This window comes from Molossus molossus, unplaced genomic scaffold (assembly GCF_014108415.1).
Source record: "Molossus molossus isolate mMolMol1 unplaced genomic scaffold, mMolMol1.p scaffold_m16_p_6, whole genome shotgun sequence".
NCBI lineage: Eukaryota > Metazoa > Chordata > Mammalia > Chiroptera > Molossidae > Molossus > Molossus molossus.
In genome coordinates, this window is record NW_023425399.1 from 45,062,048 (window position 1) to 45,086,516 (window position 24,469).

The 24,469-nt window shown below is 39.3% G+C and overlaps 1 protein-coding gene across 26 annotated transcripts in view; it reads right to left on the bottom strand.

The window, feature by feature from the left end:
• RALGAPA2 (Ral GTPase activating protein catalytic subunit alpha 2) overlaps window positions 1-24,469 on the bottom strand; it is a 412,816-nt gene that overhangs the window by 355,494 nt on the left and 32,853 nt on the right. For 16 of the 26 annotated variants that reach the window (XR_004957055.1, XM_036244703.1, XM_036244712.1 and 13 more), the window contains exons 2-3: window positions 17,170-17,280; window positions 13,100-13,152 (exon numbers count right to left, since the gene is read on the bottom strand). Coding sequence is in view for 16 of the 26 variants with exons in the window: in XM_036244703.1 (XP_036100596.1) it covers window positions 13,100-13,152; window positions 17,170-17,280 (164 nt within the window). In the remaining 10 variants the exon portion in view is untranslated. Of the gene's footprint in view, window positions 1-761; window positions 853-1,226; window positions 1,302-6,269; window positions 6,287-13,099; window positions 13,153-17,169; window positions 17,281-19,548; window positions 19,641-20,009; window positions 20,175-24,469 lie in introns of those variants that run through there. The other 10 variants (XM_036244714.1, XM_036244715.1, XM_036244716.1 and 7 more) reach the window with 8 other exon arrangements.

Genomic DNA, 24,469 nt, shown 5'->3' on the forward strand with positions numbered 1-24,469 from the left:
GAAGGTATCCAAGACATACAGAATCTTGGAGTAGAGAAAAACACGATCAATCATGATCAAAATAAATAGATACAGGTAGGAAACCATTTTTATTAGATACTAAAAATGAAACATTGAGTTGTACACTTGAAACCTGTACGGTTTTGTGAACCAGTGTCACCCCTATAAATTCATTTTTTAAAAATGCAATATTCAAAAAACTTGAAAGCATACACATTTGAAAGATTATAAGAGGTTATTTTTTCACTTTGCTTGAATTAAGATCATTCAAAGATCTAATCTCTTTTGAAAGAAAATCAAATTGCACTACTCTTTTAATGAGAGAACATTCACAGACCTTCACAAATCTCCAAATTGACAGCATATAATTCTATCCATGGTATGTTGTTTTGCCCTGAATAAAGCACTCAATGAAACAAATTCAAGAAGAGTCTTCTTTACTTACAAGGATTTTAGATAGGAGATTTGTCACAACCAAATCTGCCATCCTCTTCTTCATTTCCCTCAAGCTTCTATTTTATGGCTGAAAACTACATTTTTCAGATCTCTTCAATTTTGGTACAAGTACAATGAGCTGACTATCTTTTCTGTGCCACTTTTCATTCACACACACACACACACATTCACTTCCAGAGAGCTCGTAGGTTAAGTGATGAGTAGAAATCACAAAGCCTCTGTAAGATGCCATCTTGTGATTCCCACCATCCTAAAAACAGAGGATGTAAATGCTCACTTAAGCACAATTAGGAAGTATGCCAGACCTGCAATCATGTCAGCAATGGCCACTCCTCCAAGTTCACTCAGTGAATGCCCAAGGTGCAGGCTTCAAGCCAGACTCTCTTCTCATCCAACCTGTCCAGTGTCATAAGCACATCAAACACTAGGTGTCACTCTGTACAGCCACCATGCTACACATCCAAACAAAATAAGCTATAGAAAATTTATAACACAGCAAACATCTGTACATTTCCCTTCTAAATTTATATATATATGTATGTATATATATATGTGTAAAATAAATCAACTCAACCAAATTGTGTTAATACATTAACTCCAATCATTTTAAAGGAAAATATTCTTTACATACCTTCTGCCATTCTAACAAGAAACACAACATACTCAAGTTTTATTATGAATTTTCCATATAATTTAGCCCTGATGCAGTTTCCACCATCTGCCCTTAAAGGGATCCTGGAAGCATTTGCTAGTGCTGCCTTCCAAAGTACCTGCTCCGAAGAGTGTCAGTTACCAGTGAGTCAGGTGAAAGGGGCCAGCATGCCAGGAATCTCAGGGCACCTGGGCTTTAATAGATAATCAAAAGAATGTAATTTCAGACTTTCACAAACATCTTATCTCCAGTTTCCCTTCCCTGAAGGTAGATTGAGTAATCAAGTGTATCTGTTGGTTGAATCCCAAATTTCACACCAAAGTCTTGAGGCATTAGAAAAACTGCAGTCTTGAACATTAAATTTAGAAGTTAAAACATCCATTGAAAATGGCCCCTTTCACCCTGGCCAATTTCGCTCAGGGGTTAGGGCATCGGCCCATGGACCAATCGCGGGTTTGATTCTGGTCAAAGGCACGTACCTCAGTTGTGATTCATCCCCGGCGCTGGTTGGAGTCATGCGGGAGGCAGCCACTCGTTGTGTCCCTTTCACGCTGATATTTCTCTCTCTCCCTCTCTCCCTCCCTCCCACTCTATTTGAACAAAAATGGAAAAATGTCCACAGGTGAGGATAAAAGAAGAAAAAGAAAATGGCTCCTTTAAACTCAGATACTTGTAATTTAATTAAAATTAACATGCTGTTATAAAATAATCAAATTTTAACCACAAACAATGCATTCAAAGAATCTCCAGAAAGGAGTAGATGTTTATATTTTGTTGCTATCTTCCAGTTTGCAGAGATCACAAACATTGAATGATCAAAAGCAGAGACCAGAATAACCGTGTACTATAGAAATAAAAGACCTGGGCCCTGTGTTTTATTATTTCCCCAGTATGAGAAATGATTACTGAGCTAATTCACCTCCACAGGCAATACATGAAAGCAGTGAAAAAGAGCATAACAGGCCACCCAGCCCTCTATTTCCTGCAGAGGGTTCTCAAGGAATATTGTGGAGCAGGCCACATTCTGCCACAACAATGCTATCACCTAGAGCTGTCCCCAACCAAAAGCTCAACAATAATAAAAACAAGTATGACTAAGGTTATCAAGAGAGCCAGAAGAATTATGTACTTCATTCGCATTTAAAATACATATAACACATTAAAATATGTCCCAATGTCATAAAAGTGACCCCAATATTCTGGTCACAATAACCAATGACATTGATTTTGCTTGTCAAGAACTCAGTACAGCTTTGGAAAGGGAAGATAGGTGAGACGGGTGTCTCTATCTTTTTTAAATGTTCAGGAAATTTGAACTGACACGCTGGCCTTTTCTCAGTTGCAATCTGTCATTTAGAATTATGGCAGTGACCCAGGAGCAGCATTCCAAACTGGAACCATTCTTTAAGAAAAAAAAATATCTGCCCTGGCCGGTTTGGCTCAGCAGTTGGAGCGTCAGCCCGCAGACCAAAGAGTAACGGATTCTATTCCAGTCAAGGGCACGTACCCCAGTTGCAGTTTGGTCCCGGTCCTAGTTGGGGTCGTGCAGGAGGCAACCAGTTGAGATGTCCTTCTCACATCGATGTTTCTCTCTCTTTCCCTCTCTCTCACTCTATCTGAAGATAAATAGAAAAATATCCTCAGGTGAGGTTTAAGAAAAATTTTAAAAAACAAGAAAAGCAGAGGCTGTAGAAATAGTTAATTGTAAAAATACAATTCTGCTGTCTTTCCATGTGCTATTTGCTCATAAGAAAAGGCATAGCCATTGTATAAACAAAGAAAAAGAACTGTGACTTAATCCTGTAGGACACCTGCCTTGAATGAGTTGACTTGTCTATGATTCAACCCATGCATTTGCACTGAAGAGATTTTAAATTGTTTTCATTTTCAAAGAGTTATAAAAGATACACAGTTCCACCAAAAGAAGGGAGAAGGTGCTTGGGTGGGGGTGGGGGAGGGGAGAGGGGAAATGGAAATAAACATCTCCAAATTGTTTGTAATCTTATTATATTAATAATTCTAGTTTTTTCTTCAGGCAATTCTTCATTATTAATATCTGAAGTAGAGTGATGCTATTAAATGTAAAAAGTCATAAACAAATGCATTTGTACAGGAAATAAAATCAATGTTCAAATTACTGGAGGGCATATACAAAGCAATTGTATAGAATGAAAATTAGCCATTTGTTTCACATTTTGCAACACTCTGGGCACTGCACTTGATCCAGTTGTGTTTATTATTATCAGGAAGCTATTGACAGTCCTTCCCCCATATTCTGAGGAAAAGAATCAGAAGTTAAACCAACTATCTATAAGCCCGCTTGGAACAATGAAGAACAAGAGACCCAGTGTTGAATTCCATTCATGTAAGACGGAAATTCTGTGCCAGCCCTGGATTCACTGCAGGTCAATTATGACTCCCAAATATAACTATACCAGCAAGACTCTGCACACAGGAGTCCTGCCTCCAATCCAGCATTACCTCCACACTGCAGGGAGGGAAGGAAGCCGATATGCAGGATGCCTACAGTAAATTTCAGACAACCAAACTTTCATCTTCAATAGTAAAGGAAAACTAAAACTAGTGGCCACAGTATTACGCCCCTTCCTCATCTACCCCTGAAGAAGCCACATGTCCTCTGCACTCTCCGGGTAGCTCACCTGGTGCAGTTTGCCTCTAAGTCCATACTTCTCCAGCTTGATCTCTCTCACCAAGAAAGGGGTGAGGGAAAAACAGAGTCCATCATCATGAAATGATACCAAAAGTATTTCTTTATATTGGGGGTGAGTGTGGAGGTGGAGGGAAGGTGGGAAGTGTGGTGGGGAGATGAAGTACTATGTAATCTGACTGTCGATTATTTAAATTATTATTTTCATCTTCAAACAAACATGAAAAGAGTAAAATAAAACTGTGTGGCTTTTCAGTTTTGTGTTTACAGAAGGCCACTTTAAAGTTATGTTTCCCCAACTTATGAAGGTAAATGCTTATTCCTCCTCATTCAAGGGCACTTTGGTAACAATGCCTGAGAAGTCCAAGGAAACCAATTCTGTAAATCATTAAACCTTGTCCCCTGTCCCAGAGGACACAGATGTGCAACATGCTGAAGATTAACCAGTGTTTAACAAAGAGAAGACTTTCAAATGAGATAATGAGGCTCTGTTGAAAGACTATAGAGCTTTTCTGCCTAATCAGTAGCCACTAGCAACACAAATTTTAATTTAGTTACTTAAAATAAACATTTAAGTCACTCAGTTACACTAGCCACATTTCAATCATTAAAGGGCCCATGTGGCTAGTGTAAGATATAACACTAATTGGATAGAGCAGATACAGAATATTCGAAGCATCACAGAAAGTTCTATTGAACAGAGCTGCTCTAGAGAAATAAACCACTGAGATGTTTAGATATGCAAAGGCTACTCAGAGTCAAGCATAAAACTAAATTTCATGCTAAAAATGACTTCCTTTTGTTTCGAAGATTCCAAACAAAACTACATTTGAAGTATCATAAGTTGGTAGAGCTGGAAGAGATCCCAGAACTCATCTAGCCCCATTCCCTCACTTGACTGATATGGAAGCCAAGGTAAAGAAAGATTAAATAAGTACCTTAATCAAGGCTAACCAGCTTGTTAGTGTCAAAGCCTGATCTAAACCTAGCCAGACTTCTGCTACCTTTTTTTCCCCTCTCTTTTATCCACAGTTTTAGGTGAAAAAATAAAATGTTTTTAACATAAAAATACCAAATAAGTACATGGAAGATAAGTTGAGAATTTAATAAACAATAAATATTAACAGGTGCAAATCACTGTGGGGGATACAAAATATAAGTTAATGGTTGCTAGTCTCAGGAACTGAATAGTCTCATTAGGAAGCTAAGACATAGCCACCTTAAGGGAAAACTAAGAACATCCAGCTGTAATCAAATGGTAAAAAGCAAGAGAATATCATATGTATTCCAGAAAAGAATGGGCAGTTCTAGCTGGAGTTCCCAGAAGAAATTAATTGGTCTGAACAGAGTCTGAAAGAATGGGCCAGCTGAGAAGGAGAGCAAAGGGTAATCCCTGAAAAAAGAATTGCATAAACCAGGAGGCAGAAGTGAAACTATGCAAAAAGAGGTAAAGGGGCAATAAGCAAAGCATTATGTGTGTCACAGAGCACTTCCACAGAGCAACACCAACCACAAAATGTGAAAAAGAGCTAAACAGGGACCTCAGAGGGGATTCTGAGTGTCAGACCAGACTAGGCCACACTCTACAGATTATAAAGAACAAGTTCAGATCCCTATGAAGGGGAAAAAACTAAAAACAGGTTATAGTTCATTTTAATTTGAAGGGGTTATTTGAATAAATTTAAAAATTAGGAACCTAGAAATCAAATGTCCTGTATATCTGTGATTTCTAACTCTGTGGTATTTGAAAAACAGATGAATGAGTAGCATTCTAAGGCCAGACATGTATTAAATTTTAAAATTAAAACTCTTCCATCAATGTATATTGTATTTTAATTGGGGTGTTGGAGGGTAAGAAAATGCCTTGCTATCACATTCTAGAAGCTTCCTTAATCATGAACTCCAAACTATTCCATTTCTCTACTAAAGGGGGATGGCATATACCATGGCAGTTTGAAATATTTCTATAATAACTATACTTTCTTATTTTCTGCATTCTTGATGCTCTGACATTCTGGGGCCTTGCTGACCTAGGAGACACTGCCCCTCCTTTGTTAGCTAATTCCTAGAAATAGTACCAGCCAGCATATTCCAACCAACCAATCCCAAATCTACACCCACAACCACCTCCTTTTACAGGCTTTCACACTCTAGGACACTATCCCCTGGCCCAAATCACCCACAGATCAAGTACTGGACAATTAGTCATCCCTACAACCAAGAGCCCATCAAAATTATTCAAACTATCCCATCCTAAACCTGCATATTAGCTTGCTTGCTTTACCTTGCCCATTCCTCCACAATAAAGGCTCTTACTCTCAAGTATCCCTCCCTCTCTCTGCCTATTCCTTTTACAGTGGTGGTTCTCTGTATAGCTCTAATAGGGTATGGCATGCCTCCTGTTACTAGAGACTGTGAGTATAATAAAAACGTCTTCCTTCATACCTACCGTTTTTCATGTCTGTGTATCTTGATTAAAACAAATACACATACCATTAAAATAACCTCTCGCCTGGCTGGTGTAGCTCAGTGGTTGAGCGTCGACCCATGCACCAAGAGGTCACCAGTTCAATTCCCGATCAGGGCACATGCCCAGGTTGTGGTCCCAATCCCCAGTGCAGGGCATGCAGAAGGCGGCCAATCGATGTTCTCTCTCATCAATGTTTCTATCTATCACTCCTTCTCCTTTCCTCTCTCTCTCTAAAGATCAATAAAGAAAAAAAAATTTTTTTAAATAATAATAACCTCTCAACTGCAGAATCCAGAAAGTTCTCAAAGTCAAGTGAATTATTTGAACTTGAAGCCCATTTACTAGGTGCCTAAAATTTCTACACCAATGCTCCTTTTCCCCTGTGCAGGTAGCCACCTCAAGGGCCACCACCAAGAGTCACTTCTGAATTTGCCATGACTCAGGTCATTACTGAACTCTGACATAAGTCCATTCTTACCAGTGGACTCTTCAGTTTACCATGAAATTTAACATATTCTCCATGAGAGCAGAGGGTTCTATCTTGCCCACTGCCATTGCTCCAGTATCTAGATGTATGGTTGACACATAATAGGTACCCAATAAATGTGTATAATAAAGAATAGGTGCATGCTGATATATAGATGGCCTATGGAATACAGCTTGAGAAGCAGGAGAATATCAAGACCCCTAAATGACAGGCATCATGGCCCTGAGTTAAAGAAATAGATTCTAGAGTCAAATCAGAAGTTATATCTCTATGTACCACTTGATAGATGTACAATTTTGGACAAGTCACCTAATACAACAAATCTCCCATTCTTCCATCGACAAAAATTGGCAAGACAGAATCTATTTCAGAAGGAAAAAGTTAAACAGCATGGCCCATGTAAAACACATTCTGGTCAAGAGGACAATGTAAATTCATTTCATGGAGTCCCACACTCACATTTGAAACACATAGAAATGATAGCTGAAATATGTTTTCCAAAAAAGAGTAAAATTAAAGAGTCATAACCTTGATAAAAAAAAATGTAACAAATATCTCCATGAACCAGCAACAACAGAAACTCTAAGTGGCACATAGATTTGAAGTCACGACCAAAGGTGACTAGAAGTCAACTTCCAAAGGGTACCAGTGCTCCCACTGCAGATAAAGGAAACAGAAAGGTCTGCTCGCTGCCAGAAACTTGAACTGGTCTGGCAGCCTTGATTACACATCACTTGCTGTAATGTCTCTGGTTATCTACTACAACTAAAAACTACTAGTTCCTTTTTTCAAAGGATCCCTTCCAGATTGCCCCTGACTTACAAAGCCAGACAGCAGGTCTCCTTACATCCTCTTCTTTCATGCTGTGGACGACATGGGGTCACACACTAAGTAGTTCACAGCGGGCAGTCATGTCCTATGGTATTATTTTATCCCTAACAAAAGTCATTTTTATCTTAATTGAGGCTGTCTATTATCCTTTTACATCTACCATAACATAACTTGTGAAATGTCAAAGTACAGTAATTTCCCTTTTTCCAGACCCCTCAAAGCACAGATACAATTCAGTGGAGGTCTCAAATCCTCTCATTGTTATTGGTATCATGTTCATTGTTGGCTATTAACTATCCTGTATTCACCAATGTAGAAGAAGTATGTGTTTATCACTTTACTTTTTATCCAATCCCAGGGGTTCTCCCACCCTTTGCTTTCTCCCCCGTCCCTAGTCCCTACTCTACCACCAATGGATTTCAAGTAACCTGCTTTCCTCTTCTCTTTTTATTGTAATGTATAAAATAAGGTGTATAATCACCATTCTCTGGAGCATTTTCTCAATCAGGTGAGGTTTTGCTTCCCAGGAACTGTAGTCAGTTTGGCTCAAATTAACTCACAAAAATCCTCAACAAGTTTGAATATTTCTTACATTGTCAATGCCTTCTTTCTTTCTTTTCTTTCTTTCCTTTTTAAATTTATCTTTATTGTTTAAAGTATTACGGATGTCCCTTCTTTTTTTCCTCTACTGACACCCTCCTCCCTGTTCCTGCCCTTCACCACACTGTTGTCTGTGTCCATTGGTTTTGCATATATACATATCAGTTCTTTGATTTATGTCTTCCCACCCTCCTTCCCTCTGAGGTTTGTCAGTCTATTCCCTACTTCTATGTCTCTGGCTCTATTTTGTTCATTATATTCCACCAATAAGAGAGATCATGTGATACTTGTCTTTCTCTAACTGGCTTATTTTGCTTAGCATAATACTCTAAGGGCAATGCCTTCTTTACTCTATGCTTTGTTCTACTCCATTTCTTATTTTTACAGTATTTTTATACAGTCTCCCTTCTCTGATTTAACAGATCTTAAGAAATCATTTCCCAATTATTCACACCTTGATAAATATTTACCTCCAAATCCTCATATACCATCTCTTTATATAGCACTAACTTATAGAAAGCAGCAATTAAGTTACTTAATTCTCAGAATTAACAATTCAAATTACAACTTACCTTCTAAAGCCAGAGACAAAGAGAACATAAGGATAAATAAAAGTAACGCAGGTCAACTGTTCATTCACATTTACTATGCAAAATGAAAGCTTTATGAAATTTTGAATAATATATGCTTGTTCTATTATATAGGCAACTAACCCTCTGTACTTGGTAATGTATCATTAATAACACTCTCCCTAATCTAGAATTTCTGGACAGGAAGAGGTATTGAACCTTCCTCTGTGGGAGGTATAAGACAACTGTCTGTGATGGGCTATCCTGTTGCAGGACAACTAGACCTGAGATCAATGACAGTAAGTGCAATTCTCAAAATATTTCTGAACTTTGGAGGATACTGGGAAACTAACTTAAAACATAGTAAGAGAGAAAGTAGAAGGGAAGAAGGGTAGCAGAAGAAAAGTGAACCAGAACCTGATCTGTAAGCAACAAGCTCAAGAAAAGTAATGCAAAGTGCCAGATCAGTAGTATCTATTGATGTCTGTGCCCTCCAGATCCCAGTGCCCACCACACAGTAAGTTTGAGAAATTGAACCTGAGACTCTGTTAATAAACGAGGACCTCAAATGGAGCAACAGTGATCTGATTCCAATCAAGAGCACTCCCACACTTCTGGCAAAAGCAAAGACAAAATCCTCGGGGGGGGGGGGGGGGGAGCAGGATTAAAACAGATTACATCTATATTTTATTAAAGCTGACCTCAAAATCACATCACAAAACATTCAAAAAATGAAGCCACTGTGGAAGATAGCAGAAATAACCAACAAATTTAGACAACTTCAGATATTAGAATGATCAGATACAGATTATAAAATATTACATGTCAAATGTTTAAGAAAAGATGTATTAAAAGTGAACAAGGATCAAGAGACTATCAAAAGCAACCAGCCAAATATGAATAGCAAACCAAAAGAAGTTAATACATGAAAAAGAGTCACTGAAATTTAAAACTCAATACAATGGTTAAGCAGTATATTAGACCCAAATGCAAAAAGTTAGTGAACTGGAAGAGAGAACTGAAGACATTTCCCAGAATTCGAGACAAGGAGATGGAGGGAAGAGAGGCTAAAAGCAAGCTTAAGAGACATGGAAGACAGATCAAGAAGTTTAAATAAGAATCCTAGAAAGTATGGCCAGAAAGAATAGAAAAGAATCAATACTTGAGGAGATAGTAGCTGAGAATTCTACAGAAATTACAAAAGAGTTGAATTCAGAAATAAAGGGAACATGTATATACTAAGCAAATAAGAAAACTTCAACTAGACATTTTGTGGTAAAACTGCAAAACACCAAAGATTAAGGAAGAGACTGTAAAAGAAGCCAGAGAGAAAAGGCATTTAAAGGAACAAGTGAACTGAGAACAGGGTTTAAAACTGTTACAATGGCCCTGGCCGGTTTTGCTCAGTGGTTAGAGCATCTGCCAGTGGACCAGAGAGGCCTGGGTTCAGTTCCTGCTAAGGGCATGTACCTCAGTTGCAGTGTGTCCCCGGCTCCGGTTGGGGTTGTGTGGGTGACAACCAGTCAATGTCTCTCTCTCACATCAATGTTTCTCTCTTTCTCTTCCTCCCTCTCTCCCTCCAGCTCTATCTGAGGATAAATGCAAAAATGTCCTCCGGTGAAGATTAAAAAACAAAACTGTTACAATGGCAACTAGGCAATAGAGTAAAATTGTATCTGTAAAGTGTGACACAAAAACTTTTACTATTATTACTGCTACTACCACCACCAGTACTAATAATAATGGTAACAACAACAATAATAATGTTTCTACTATAAACAACAATTGTTGCCCAGCCAGTGTGGCTCAGTGGTTGAGCATTGACCCATGCACCAAGAGGTCACCAGTTCAATTCTGGGTCAGGGCACATGCCCAGATTGTGGGCCTGAGCATGGAGGAGGCGGCCAATCGACGTTCTCTCTCATGGATTTTTTTTTTTTTAATCCTCACCCAAGGATATATATTTTTCCCATTTATCTTCAGATAGAGAGGGAGGGAGAGAGAGAGAAAAACATAAATGTGAGACAGACACATCAACAGGTTGCCTCTTGCATGATCCCAACCAAGGTCGGGACCAAACCACAACTGAGGTACCTGCCCTTGACCAGAATAGAACCCACGACTCCTTGGTCCCCAGGCTGATGCTCTAACTGCTGACTCAAACCAGCCAGGGCAGAAAATATTATTCTTAACGATGAAACTCTTTAAATCAAAAACAGAATGACCATCTTTATCATTTCTATTTACTAGAGCCAGTGCAATAAAACTAACTAGCAAGTTTGTCATTATTTACAGACATTCTATCTACCAAGAAAACCAAAAAAATCTATAGACAAAATTCTGGAATTAAATAAATCATATATATTGACTTAACCCAGCACTGGGAATGAAATGAACCAGAGCTAAATTCAGAAACATGAATAAATCTTAAAAATAATATTGAGTGTAAAAAGCAAGCCAAAGATAATTGTATACCATATGAGACCATTGTTATCACACAAAATCAAACAAAACTACACAATGCATTGTTTAGGAATACAAATTCTTGTGGTAAAACCACTTTTTTAAAAGGCCTGGCCAGTGTGGGTCAGTGAATTGAGAGTCATCCCCTGCACCAAGAGGTTGCTGGTTCAATTCCCGGTCAGGGCACATGCCCAGGTTTCAGGCTCAGTCCCCAGTGTAGGGAGTGCAGGAGGCAGCCAGTGGATGTTCCTCTTTCATCTATGTTTCTATCTCTCTCCCTCTCTCCCTCCCTCTCTACCTAAAAAAACAAACAAAACAAAAAAAGGCAATAAAAATATATTTAAAAACTAACTAAATAAAACGGGAATGACAAAAATGAATGGGAGAGGTTGCCTTTAGGGGAGAGAAGAAATAGGATCAAGGAGGAGCACCTACGTAGCTTCTAGTTCTTACAACAGGGGAGGGAGAGGGGTTCAAAAGTATGGACTTGATCATCATGTTTCAAATGTGTGTATGTTACAAATTCTTTAGTAAATGCATCAACTATTACATAAATAAAATAATTTAAATTAATTAAACAAATAGTGTTCAGTAGATATATATTTTAAGTTTTAAAAGAAATAATATAAACAGAGGCACTTTAAAATAAATTTGGAGCTGCCATCCCAGAAGAACTGCCTTCCACATCTTACGACTCTGCACAAGTTTCATTCACAGAAGGGTTACCATAGGAAACAAAATAACCACCAAATATGAGGTGAATGAATGTCTGTTACTTTGAGAAATAAGTACAATCCTCAGAGAAGAGAAAGAGTTACCACAGTTTTTGAGCAACAGCCATGAGTTAAGTCCTGGGATGGGATGGAGGTTTCCATATCTGTTTTATTCCACAAACCCAGAAAGCCCATGAGGAGCCTTCCTCCCCTGGCCTCCCTCTCCAGTCAACTCTGCAGCAAACACACATGCGGCCTTTTCCTTCACAGTCATCAAGTCAATCTCATGCCAACCTTAGCACATGTCTCTTCAAACCCTGAATAACTTCTAGATAACCAACAATTAACTTTCAGGACCTATAATTTGGCATCATTTAGTTCCAGTATAGTTCTAAAGGTACCAAAAATCTGGCTGCTTGTCTAACACATTTGGACAATAAAGCTTAATAGATCAAAAATCAATGTTGTTTCAACTTTGAAAAGAATATATGATCAACACAGAAAGACACATACAAAGATCACAACCTCACTAGTAGTCAGAAAAATATATATTAAAAATAGTGAGTTTTACATGTTAGTTTGCATATATGAAAAAGACAAATAATCTCCAGTGTTGGTTAGTGAAATTAACATAAAACTTACATATAGGTTTACATATAAATATATATGACCTTTTAAAAAAGCAATTTAGCAATCAGTATTTAAAATGTGCATATGGCCTGGCCAGTGTGGCTCAGTGGTTGAGTGTTGACCCATGCACCAAAAGGTCACCGGTCTGATTCCCAGTCAGGGCACACGCCCAGGTTGTGGGCCAAATCCCCAGTGGGAGGCATGCAGGAGGCAGCCAATCGATGTTCTCTCTCATCGATGTTTCTATCTTTCTCTCCCTTCCTCTCTCTCTAAAATCAAGAGGAAAAAAATAAAATAAAAATAAAATGTGTATGTTTCCTTCTAATAATTCATGTCTAGGTACCCACACAGAAAAAATTCTCCCATATGTTTTCAAAAAGAAAAAAAAAATCACAAGAACATTCTTTGCAGTGCTGTTTATAAAAGTGGAAGGAAGGGAGGGAGGGAGGGAGGGACGGACTTGTCCATCATTTTTATTTGTCTTCAAGTGAAACTGAAGATCTAAAATACAATAATTTCAACAAGAATCTTAAAAGCTAAATGAATTAACAAAAACTTACTTCAAAAAGAAAGAGGATAGAGTCCAGCTCCTCCCTTTGTGACTTATTATTCCCTGGAATATATTAAAAAAAAAACAGTTATGACAATGTGTAAATTTTAGGATATTAAAAACTTATGTTAAAAGGTATCTTAAAACATTTAAGCTTCAACATACATTTAGTTATTCAAATAATACCAGGAGATAGTGTGGAGCCGTGTTAGGAATACAGAGGGCCTGGGTCCACATCTAGCAAAGCTGCTCCTTGCTAGCTATTTAAACACACCTTCCATGTTTTCCAAATTGTTACCAATCCATGACAGGTAATCTATTGATTTCTCAGTTAGTTACTTATGAGTTCAAGTTATGACAGAATGTACATTAAAAACAAAGACTTTTAATTTTGTGGTATGAAGAGGCATAGAGCAGTACTAACCATAAAAAGTCACTAAGCAATAGCACATTGTCCTTTTGATAATAACAATTATAAAAACCATAACACCTACAGCAGCAGTTACCATTTACTGTCCAATCTATGTACCAAGAACTGTGCTAAGTGCTTAGCATACATCATTTAATCTAGGAAATCAACAAACTTTTTCTGTAAAAGTCCAGATAATAAATATTTTAGGTTTTCAGGCCTCTCTTACAACCACTCAACTCTGCTGTTAAAGTGCAAAAGCACTCATAGACAATACATACATGAATGGGTATGGCTGTGCCCAATGTATCTTAATTTATAAAAACAAGCAGCAGCTATAAGTTGTGGATCCATGAACTAACTGAATACCCACAGCTCTATGAAGTAGATATCATTCATTCATTGAACAAATACTAAAGAATGTCTCTATGTCAGGGGTTATTCCAGGAACTGAGGATACAGAAGTGAACAAAACACAACAACCCTGAGGAACCTTACATTCTGACAGGAGGAGGCATTCATTAAAAGAATTAGTGAGAAAGCCAAAAGGAAAGGCAGGTGTGGAATGCCAGAAAGGGTGGTATGCAATTTTGACTAGTGAAGTCAGGAAACACCTTGCTGATAAGGTGCATCTGAGTAAAGATATAAAAGAGGTAAGCAGTAAGCCACATGAAAATTTGGGGGTCAGAAAACAAGCCATATGGAAATTTAGGGGAAATGTTTTCCAGGCAGAGGGAGTGGACAGTACAAGGTCCTGAGGCTGAGCAGATCTGGCATAGTCAGGAAGAAAGGCAATTGGAAAAAGACCTTTGTGTCTGGGGCAAAGGGGGAAAGTTGTAGCAGGTGAGGTTCAAGTGTAGATGGGGTAAAGGAAGACAGGTAAAGTGTGAAGCCACTGTAATGACTTCAGGAATGAGAAGCCATTTGAGGGTCTGGAGAGCTGAGAGTCATGATTCGACTTGTTTTATTTTTTTTTTCTTTATTGATTTTAGAGAGAGAGGAAGAGATAGAAACATCGATGAGAGAGAACATTGATTGGCCACCTCCTGCATGCCCCCCACTGGGGATCGAGCCCACAACCTGGGCATGTGCCCTGACTGGGAAACAAACCGGCGGCCTCTTGGTGCATGGGTCGGTGCTGAACCTCCGAGCCACACCAGCCGGGCTCAATTTGATTTTAAAGCATCACTCCAGCTGCTCTTTTTTGTTTTTGTTTTTGTTTTTGTTTTTGGTACGTTCTCCTAGCAGGAACCAAATCCCCCGGGACTCTCTGGTCCACAGGCCAATGCTCCAACCGCTGAGCCAAACTGGCCAGGGCTCCAGCTGCTCTTCTGAAGAGACTTTGGTAGGGATTAAACAGGGAGGAGAGAGCACAATAATCCAGGTGGGGATAATGGGAGCTTCAGTATCACCAGCACAGACAATGAGAAGAGCCCAATGATTCTGGGTGTATTTTGAAGGTAGAATCAATAACTCAAAATTTGGCCTGAATAACTGGAGGGTTGAAGTTATCACAAGATGAGTTCATCATTCCTAGTAAATACTCTTCTTGATTCTTTTGTTTTGATACACTTTCTTCCCTGCACTTCAAGCAACACACAAACTGTACTAAATGCAAGAAACTTCAAAATCTCATCCTGTTTGTATTGGTTCTTCGTTATGATTCTTTGCAGTACATTGTAAAATAGAAGAGTTTTCCCCTTCCTATTTCTCCATGAGACTTGGTCTGGCCAATGCCAGATGTAGGCAAGCACAAATTTGAAAACAGTCTTCCTGAGCTTAGAACCCTGAGACCACAATCTGAAGGAGTTCAAGATAGCCTGCTAGCTGAAAAAAGAAGGGCCTCATGGAGGAGAACTAAGGCAATCTGGTCAATAGCTTGCCAACCAAACACCACATGAATGAGGCCATTTACCACCAGCTGATAGCAGAGGCATGAGCTAGCCTAATCCAGAAGAACCATTAAACATACAAATATACCCAGAAAATCATACATAAATGACTAGCTGTTCTTTTACAGCACTTGGTTTTGGGACAGTTTGCTATGCAGCATAAACTAATTGATACAGTCTTAACAGCTACATTTTTTTAATAAGATAGAGATAGTGAAAGGGGGAGAGGGGAGGGAGGAACTTTTAAAAATGGTAATTTTAGCCTTGGCCAATTTGGCTCAGTGATTAGAGTGTCAGCCCACAGACCAAAGAGTCAAGGGTTTGATTCCAGTCAAGGACAGGTACTGGTCAAGAACACGTACTTCAGCTGCAGTTCAGTCTCCGGCACTGGTCGGGGTCTTGCGGAAGGCAGCCAATTGACGTGTCTCTCTCACATCGATGATTCCCCCCCCGCCTTCATCCCTCCCACTTTATCTGAAGATAAATGGAAAAATATCCTCAGGTGAGGATTTAAAAAAGTAAAAATGGGAATTTTAGGTTGTAGAATTTTTTTAAGATATGATGCTTTGCTATTTTGGTGCATATAATATCACACTATTCTCCACACACTCATGAAAAAAGGAGAAGTGGAACAGAGCTAGAAAGCAAGGTAACTAGATAATTTCATATTTGAAGTATCTACCAATTTGGAAAAAATTTTTAAGTTCAAGATTTACATCAATTGATAAATCACAGGAGGAAAAAACAGAGTAATTCATTAAAAAACAAAAACAAATACTTGTTAGCATCTGGGCACATGCCCATGAATGATGACCTACTTGAGTCTGGATCATTCTATATGACTCTGAGCCATCTGATATACATCAGGGACTACCATAGCCCCTCACCCCAAATTCCTTCCCCTCCATGCTTGACATCTGCCTCAGGTTTTACAGACTGGGGTATCTATACACCCCTCTCCATGTCCTCCTCTTTATACTTGATTCTGTCTCAGCCCACTTCCCCCACTGCCTTGCACCATCAGTTATCTCACTTTCTTCAGCCTGCAAACAAGCAAGTACATCCTTTGAAACCTCCCTATGACCAAGCTACCCCTTGAGATGCACGTCCTGTCTTCATCATTACACTTTCAAAAGTGGTATTCTTACATGTAGCCTTCATGGTCTCACCACCCAGTTTCTCCATTTCTCTCTGTCTGGGTTCTGATCCCAACTACTCAGCTAGAACGTTTCTTTCACTAGTCAGTTATAGCCTCCTCAATGTGCTATCAATTCCTAGTCCTGTTGCTACCCACCTTTTTGCATCTCTTCTCTGGGCACCTGTAATAACACTTTCCTGGCACCCTCCCCCCACCAGCTATTTTTCCTGTCTGCCCCATAAAAGAAGAAATCACCCCAAATCATTGACTGCCACTCTTTCTCTGCACATACTTTCTTCCTTGGTAACAGCATAATTGCACCTCTCTTCCTCAAGCTCCAGTCCCTATATTTTTACTGCCTAGCCAGAACCTATACCTGGGTGTCTCACAGGTACTTCATGGATATAAGGAAAAGGTATACAAAAGGGAGAAGTCAAAGATGTGTTCAGGATGTTGAATCTATTTCATAAACTGTCATTACAGCAGTGGGGATCCTAGAGGATGAGAGATAGGGTTAGGAGAGTCAGGCTTTGGGGGTAAGAGGATAAGTGAAGCTTTAGGTAATCTGAGCTTGAGGTGCAAGAAAACCTGAATGGTTAAAAAAAATTGTATGTTCAAAAAAGATTTGTAGAAATGCTTACCTTTTAATTTCACACTATTTTCCAGTGTTATAAAATTTTCATAGAAGATGAAATATATCTGAGAATAGTTGGTCTCAAAAAACTGCTTAAGTTCACTTGCATCCACATTATCTGAAAAGAAAAAGTTTCCATTTATGACAATAACCTATACAATTATCAGAATTCACAAAAATCCTTTTCAGAAATGAAAGAAATGTAAAAACTAGTTTGATACCCTTATAACACAAAACAAAACAAAATAGTATTTCCATCCATTTTATTCAACACTAAGAGAGCTCAGAACAGGCTTGGGGCACCTCCTCCACAGGAAGAACCCAGCAGGAGACTGGAGTCAAGATCAGAGCCATGGGGGCACAGTATTTACAGACCACCTAGAAGGTCACTAAGTGAGGGTCTAGGGAGGGAAAAAATGACTTCCTATTAGGGGAGGGAGAAGTAGAAATTCATGTAGAAGGTGGCTTGAAAAACAACTTTGCTGGTGGAGTTATGGCTGTCTCTGGCTCCTCCCTGACATAAAACCAACCAGAGAGAACTAGCAGATGAGCTCCCCACCACACCCACCCACTTCTATCTGGGCCACTGGTCAACACCTTCCCTCCAGCTTCTAAGTGATCCATCCCATTCCTGTTTGGATTTGGTGAGCCCTCCATATGTTCCTAGAGCTGCCTTGAACAGTAACTCTCCCTGCTGCACCAGTCATATAGGGAACTTAGCCCAGCGACAACTCTAGCTGGGGCCAAGCTAAAATGGGCCCAATTATCCCTCACAACTCCTGTCAGAGAAGTTATCCACTGTCAACACACCTTTGTATGTTGCCCTTAGCAAACAAGGTTGTCTTTGTCATTCACAACAGGGTCCTGACAAGGTGTTAGCTCTTTGGAAGAATACACTAGTACCTTAGGAAAATGAAAACAGCTTCCCTAAAATTATATAAGGATTACTCAAGGGGGAAAAAAAAAATGTGTCACTAGTCAATATATAACAGAATGATATCAATTGCTTTGGGGGTCCTAAAACTGTGACTATATGTGAACACACCCATAACTATGTTTAAATTCTATAAAGTTAATACTATGTTACTGAATCTAAAGAGTTGTTTTCCTCTCATGACTATATAGAGGCTTTCATGCAAAAAATTTGCCCTAGTTCTTTGAAATAATGTACATAAGGTGTTTTTAAAACCATATGAGCTGCCAATTTCACATTCTATTTCCTGTCCCAAAATAAAACTGAGCACAGAGCAATGAAAGTCCATAGTAACTAAAAAATTAACCTATTTGAAAGCAAGTAACAATAAAATGACTATCATTATCACATGAATATTATCATTCTTATAAGCTCTTCAATCTTGCCAAGGAATCCTTGTGTGTCTCCCACAGAATGTGCCAATTCCAATAAAGGTTTTGTTCATTTTCACTCCAATACAAGCTGCTATCCCATCCACCACTAACAGTTCCCTCTAAAGCATGCTTCACCTAGCCAGCTCCTACTCACCACTCACTGGTCAACTAAACTATCCCCAGTTCACCTCAAGATTATTAGGTCAGCGCCTCTGCTAGGTGCCCCATCACTCTCCTCTTTCCCTATCATAGAATGTGTCATAGTTTACTTAATTCCTGATGGAATTCCTGACTTAATTCTGATGGAAAAATCTGTCTTCTCTGTTGGAGAAACTCCCTAACCTCAGAGAACTCACAGTCTATCTCATGCATATCATTATGTCCCCCGTATCCAATACAGCATTTAGTTCAATATTTTCTTTTTATTTTTTTTAGACCTGACCAGGAATCAAACCCATCACCTTTCAGTGTACAGGACAACATTCCAACCAACCAAGACACACTGGCCAGGGCCATATATTCTTGAATAAATTGAATTACAGAAACAGTTCATAACACACAATGATAGGATAATGAACACAACTTGTAAAAAATTATATCATATGCCTACAAGAAAGAAAAAATTCCTAACTCTCCTTCAAACCCTTTCATCTATGAGGAGAGAAATTTTATCCGCCTGCTGAGGACTCCTGATTTGTGCCTGCAGCCCTGACAACACCCCAACCACAACTCCCTACCCCTCTAGCTCTACTCTCCCAGCCTGCCGCCAGCGGATTCCTCCAAGTGAGGGTCTGAAAGGCTTCTCCAGTTAAACATGTCTAAAGGAAGTATTGTTCCCCCATCCTGCATATTCTGATCTGCCCCAGGCACCACCAGCCACCCAGTTGCTCACGCCAAAACTTAAACATCATCCTGGGTTGTTCTCAGTTCTTCACAGCATCATCTCCAGTGTATCAGTTCCACCTCAAACCTGTTCCAGCCCTGGGCCACTTCTCACCCTCCATAGCCCTGTCTGGCATATATCACCATGAATCCTCACCCAGGCTGCAATCATGCCCAGTGCCTGGGCTCCCTACTTCCACTCCACCTCTGCAGTTTATTCTCCACATTGTAGTCAACAGGTAAATTTCAAACTGAAAATCGAATCAAACAATTCCTTTACTCAAAAAAACATTCCAACAATCTCCAGTAGTACTTAAAATCTAAATTCTCTATCATGACCTGTCAGGTCCTGCATGATTTTCTCCATTCAACACCTCTCTCTTCTTCATGCCCTACACTCTAGCCACTGTGACATTTTCCATTCCCCAAACTTCCTGAATGTGTTCCCCACTTGGGAAAACATCTAGTATGTTGCCGCCACCACTGGATCTTCATAGAGCTCATTCCTTTGCATCCTTCAGAACTGGGATCACACAAACTGACAAAGTGTCCCCATGTGTCACTCTTCTCATTTCATCCTACCATGGTCTTCCTCTTCATAGACTCTGCAATGGATACCTGACTGCTCACCACCAAAGGGCCTCAGACACAGAATCAAGCAAACAATTTCCTGGGCACTGATGCAGCAAGATGGCACAGAAAGTTACTGGACGATCGAACTCCCCCATCTTTCCAGGGCTTCCCTTGGTCCTCAGAGACATTCAAATATCAGCAACCTGAAAAAAGAGGGTCCTTATTAAGGAACCCTCATATAGACTGAGATGCTCTTATGAAGCCCAAAGTCCAGGCAACAGCCACTTCCATGAGGTATGGATGGTGCTGGGCTTAAAATACTCACCCAACAAGACAATTAGATCCCTTCAAAGTAACCCAATATACAATAAAAGTAACAGCATAACATCTGTAATGTACTGTTTATTAACATGTGTGAGAACTCATTAGTCTAGGAGTCCTTTTCACATGTTTTCTCCATACAGCACTTAAGATTAATTTAAATTATCTCATTTATTCATTTAGTTCTTCATTTACTGGCACTCCACTAGAATAGAAGCTGCATAAGGACAGGAATCTCACTTGTTTTGTTCACTACTGTATTCTAAGCCCAAGGAACAGAGCTTGATTTTCTCCATTCAACACCTCTCTCTCCTTCATGCCCTATACTCTAGCCAAAGGGTACTCAACATATTTAGTTAAATGAATTAACAAAAAATATATAAAATATTTTCTATCTCTAATTCAAAATCTAGAATGATTTGTTGATTTGTCTTATTTAAAACAAAAACAAAAACAAGACTCATTGGATGAATATTTATAAAACAATCACAGATTCTGGGGAAGGCAACCACAGGCATTGGAATTTGGCATCCTGTAAATGGGAACAAAAGAAAGTATCGAAAGGCTGATTTTTAACAAGGCTAACTTTAAGAAGTACAGAGCTATAATAGGAAGACTTTGTTCAAAAAGAGTATGACCATGAATTTCCTTTAGACAGACATTCTTTATCCACTTATTCAAACATTTCTAAGTCCATATCCATGCCAACTAGCCCTACGCCAGGTGCTAGGAAATTAAAGAAAATAAGATGTAGGGCCCTCTAGGGTACACAGGTAAATAAACAAGTAACAAAAAAAGCACCATGAAACTTATGCAGGGCATCAAGGCAGGGAGTAAACTTGGGGAGGTTGGGAACGTTCAAAGACACTTACTTGACCCTCACCACAACCCTGTGAGGTAAATGGGGCAGGTATGATCAAAATAAAAAACCCTCAGGTACAAGATCTTATGTTACCTGCCCAGAGTATCACACCCAGTCAGGGATGTGGGCAGAATTCCTGCCAGGGTCTTCCAACTCAAACCTCACCTATAACTAAAGCTTCAGAGACAAGTGGAAATAAATCAAAACTAAAAATCGGATCAGAAATATAAAAAATGTCATCACCTTGAGAATGTGCAGAGGAGCCAGATGAAAAAAAGCAGGAGGATAAGAAGACAGGTAAGAAACAAGAGGAATAGGATGGCATTGAAGATGGAAACTGCTGATTTCTCCAAGAAGGAGCTTATGGTAATCTCCCCCACTTGTGGGGGCCAGTAAGTAAGAAAGGAGAACAAGTCCTGAACTATATAGCCAGATTGTAAACTGCCTCTGAAGGGATGATTTTCAGTGTTTTGCACAGATACTAACAAATTGCCTTCCTACAATCACAAAACTCAGAAAAGTATGTTCATACTAACCAGAGAACTAGAGGTCATTCTTGAATTTTTAAAGAAATTTCCTTTAATTTCTCATTCTTCATCATTGACCAATAGCCAATAAACTGCTTCTATTTATTCCCCATTATAGCTAGTAAATTATCTTCTGTATTCCACACCAAAATCTACCCTGCCCCACACCTTTGTCAGGCAAAACCTCTTGTTGACCATCATTTCTCCACATCTTGCTGAAAAGCAAAAGCAAAGGTTGAGGGCAAAATCTTTGGAGCAGACTTTGAGTCCAGAAGCTACAGAACAACCTGGGCAAGTTATTTAAACACTCTATACTTCAATTTCCTCTTCTGAAAAATGGGGCTAACAGTGGTTCATACATCACAGAACTGTGGTGATGATAAAGTGAGCATGTGCAAAGTGTTTACAAGTATCAGTCAATATTACAAAAATGTTAGTTGTTTTATAATTACCTGGCTCCTGGCCAAAGCCATCTCACTAAGTAGGAATAACCCAGCTTCAACTACCTAAAAGCCATGAAATTTAATGATTCATGAAACTCATACACTTAATAAAACTATCCCTTATTAAATAGCCCTTAATTCTAATATAGTAGAAAGTACTACTAATAAACATACCTATGAAACCAGTGGGAATACCCCTCCATTCCCTTCACATATAATCTTTTTCAGTAACAATTCTACTCCTTTTTAACTAGGAGGATCATAACAGAGTCTCACAAAAACCAACTTCAGCAGACCCCTGGGAAGCACCAAATGAAGGGGAAAACATCCTTATCCATTCAAGAGCCCCAGTGGACTCCAACAAGAAGAAGGGGCTCAGTTCAGATGCTCCCTAATAGAGAAAGACCCCCTCCCAATCCTTCCATCCCCTTTGTCCCTAATCCTTACCCCAGATTGAGAGCCATCCCAACCCTGCCTACACATCTAGGTGTACATGAAGATAGTATCATTTACTATTTTACTCAAATTCCCTAGGTAAAGGCATTGAAGGGACAAGTGAAAAGTTCAAGGTGAATTTGACAACTTGATAAAACATCATTTAGGAACAGAGAGAACAAAGGAAATAAAATATTCAGACACAAGACAGAAACACTGACAAGGATGAATATTACTTAAGGCTAATATGATTCTGATGATTTTACCTTTTAACAAGGGATCTAGACCCCTGCTCTCTTTCCATCTTGTGGTAGTTTGTAAAAAAAACCACATATTATTTCTTCCTTCCATCCATCCACACTGATTTAGGGCTGAATCTCCTAACTTACTATGGCCAGATGGTCATTAGAAATATGAACCCACACTGACTGTAAAGCCTCAGGCAGTCTCTGGTCCAAGGGAAATGAGAAAACTCATGAGCAGAGTTGGACCCAACCCACAATAGAGCCAATTCCACGCAACCTGCAGTCAGAGGCGGAACAACCTCAGCTAATGCAGACCTATTGTCATAAGATCTACATAAACTGTGAGATTTGGGATGGATTGTTATATATTATTGTCAAAATGCTAATGAGAAAAAGAAATTCATCACCAAGCAGTTTCACTGGCCATGAGGGCCAACAAGCCCATAAAGAGGCACCCCTGAGTATAAAACATTGTCACCTCCCTTAAAGAAGGAAAAATGGGGGAAAAGGGGATCCAAACAACAGAGGTTGCTCAGTGATATAAACTTTCTGTCAACTGTGACATGTACTAAGCAGAGTACAGGTAGGGACTCCTTTTCCTGATACCAGCTAACAAGTTTTAGAACCTCCTATGTATGCAGATTTGTGCCAAGGGCAGGTAAATGACCTGATGCTTACATGGTAAAGAGGTCAAATTACTACAATGAAGCCCTTTCAAGACTCAGCAGGTGGTGGTTCAAGATGGTGGCAGAGTACAGGAATCTTGCTCACAACACCTCCCAGAACCAAATTTAGTACAGCTAAACTGGAAAACAATCACCCTGAAATACTAATTGGAAACTACCTGAAGAGGAGACTTTTAACTAAGGATTGCAGAAGCCATCAAGACTGCACCTGTACAACAACCTGTCCCACATGGTTAGTGTTGAGCATCACAGTCAGCCAGCCTGAGGGTTGATCCCACACATGAAAGGGCCAACAGCAATCAAGACCCAATTACAAGTGGAGGGCCCACATATCCACACAAGTTTCATTCCTAGGGCATCCTGCTCAGGAGATCAAGGAGACAGCATACTGGGTCGCCTAGGACACCTACTACAGAAGGCCATTCCATAAAGACTAGGAGTCACAGCAGTTCTATTTAATACATAGAAACAAACACAAAGAGACAGCTGAAATAGGGAGACAAAGAAATAAGCCCAAAATCAAAGGAGATAAGGAGATTCTCCAGAAAAAGAGTTAAGTAAAATGGAGGTAAGCAATTTATCAGATATAGTGTTCAAAGAAATGGTTACAAGGATGCTCAAGAACTTAGTGAGAATTAGAAGGAACTTAGTGGGAACTATATCTGCATGAAAAATAAAATAAAAACTATGAACAAGAACCAGTCAGAAATAAAGAATACCATATCTGACATCAAGAATACACTGGAAGAAATTAAAAGTAACTGAATGAAGCACAGGATCAAATCAGTGACTTGAAAAGCAAGGTAGTTTAAGGCAGTAGTTCTCAACCTTTCTAATGCCATGACCCTTTAATACAGTTCCTCATGTTGTGGTGACCCCCAACCATAAAATTATTTTTGTTGCTACTTCATAACTGTAATTTTGCTACTGTTATGTCTTAGGCAACCCCTGTGAAAGGGTCATTCTACCCACAAAGTGGTCACAAC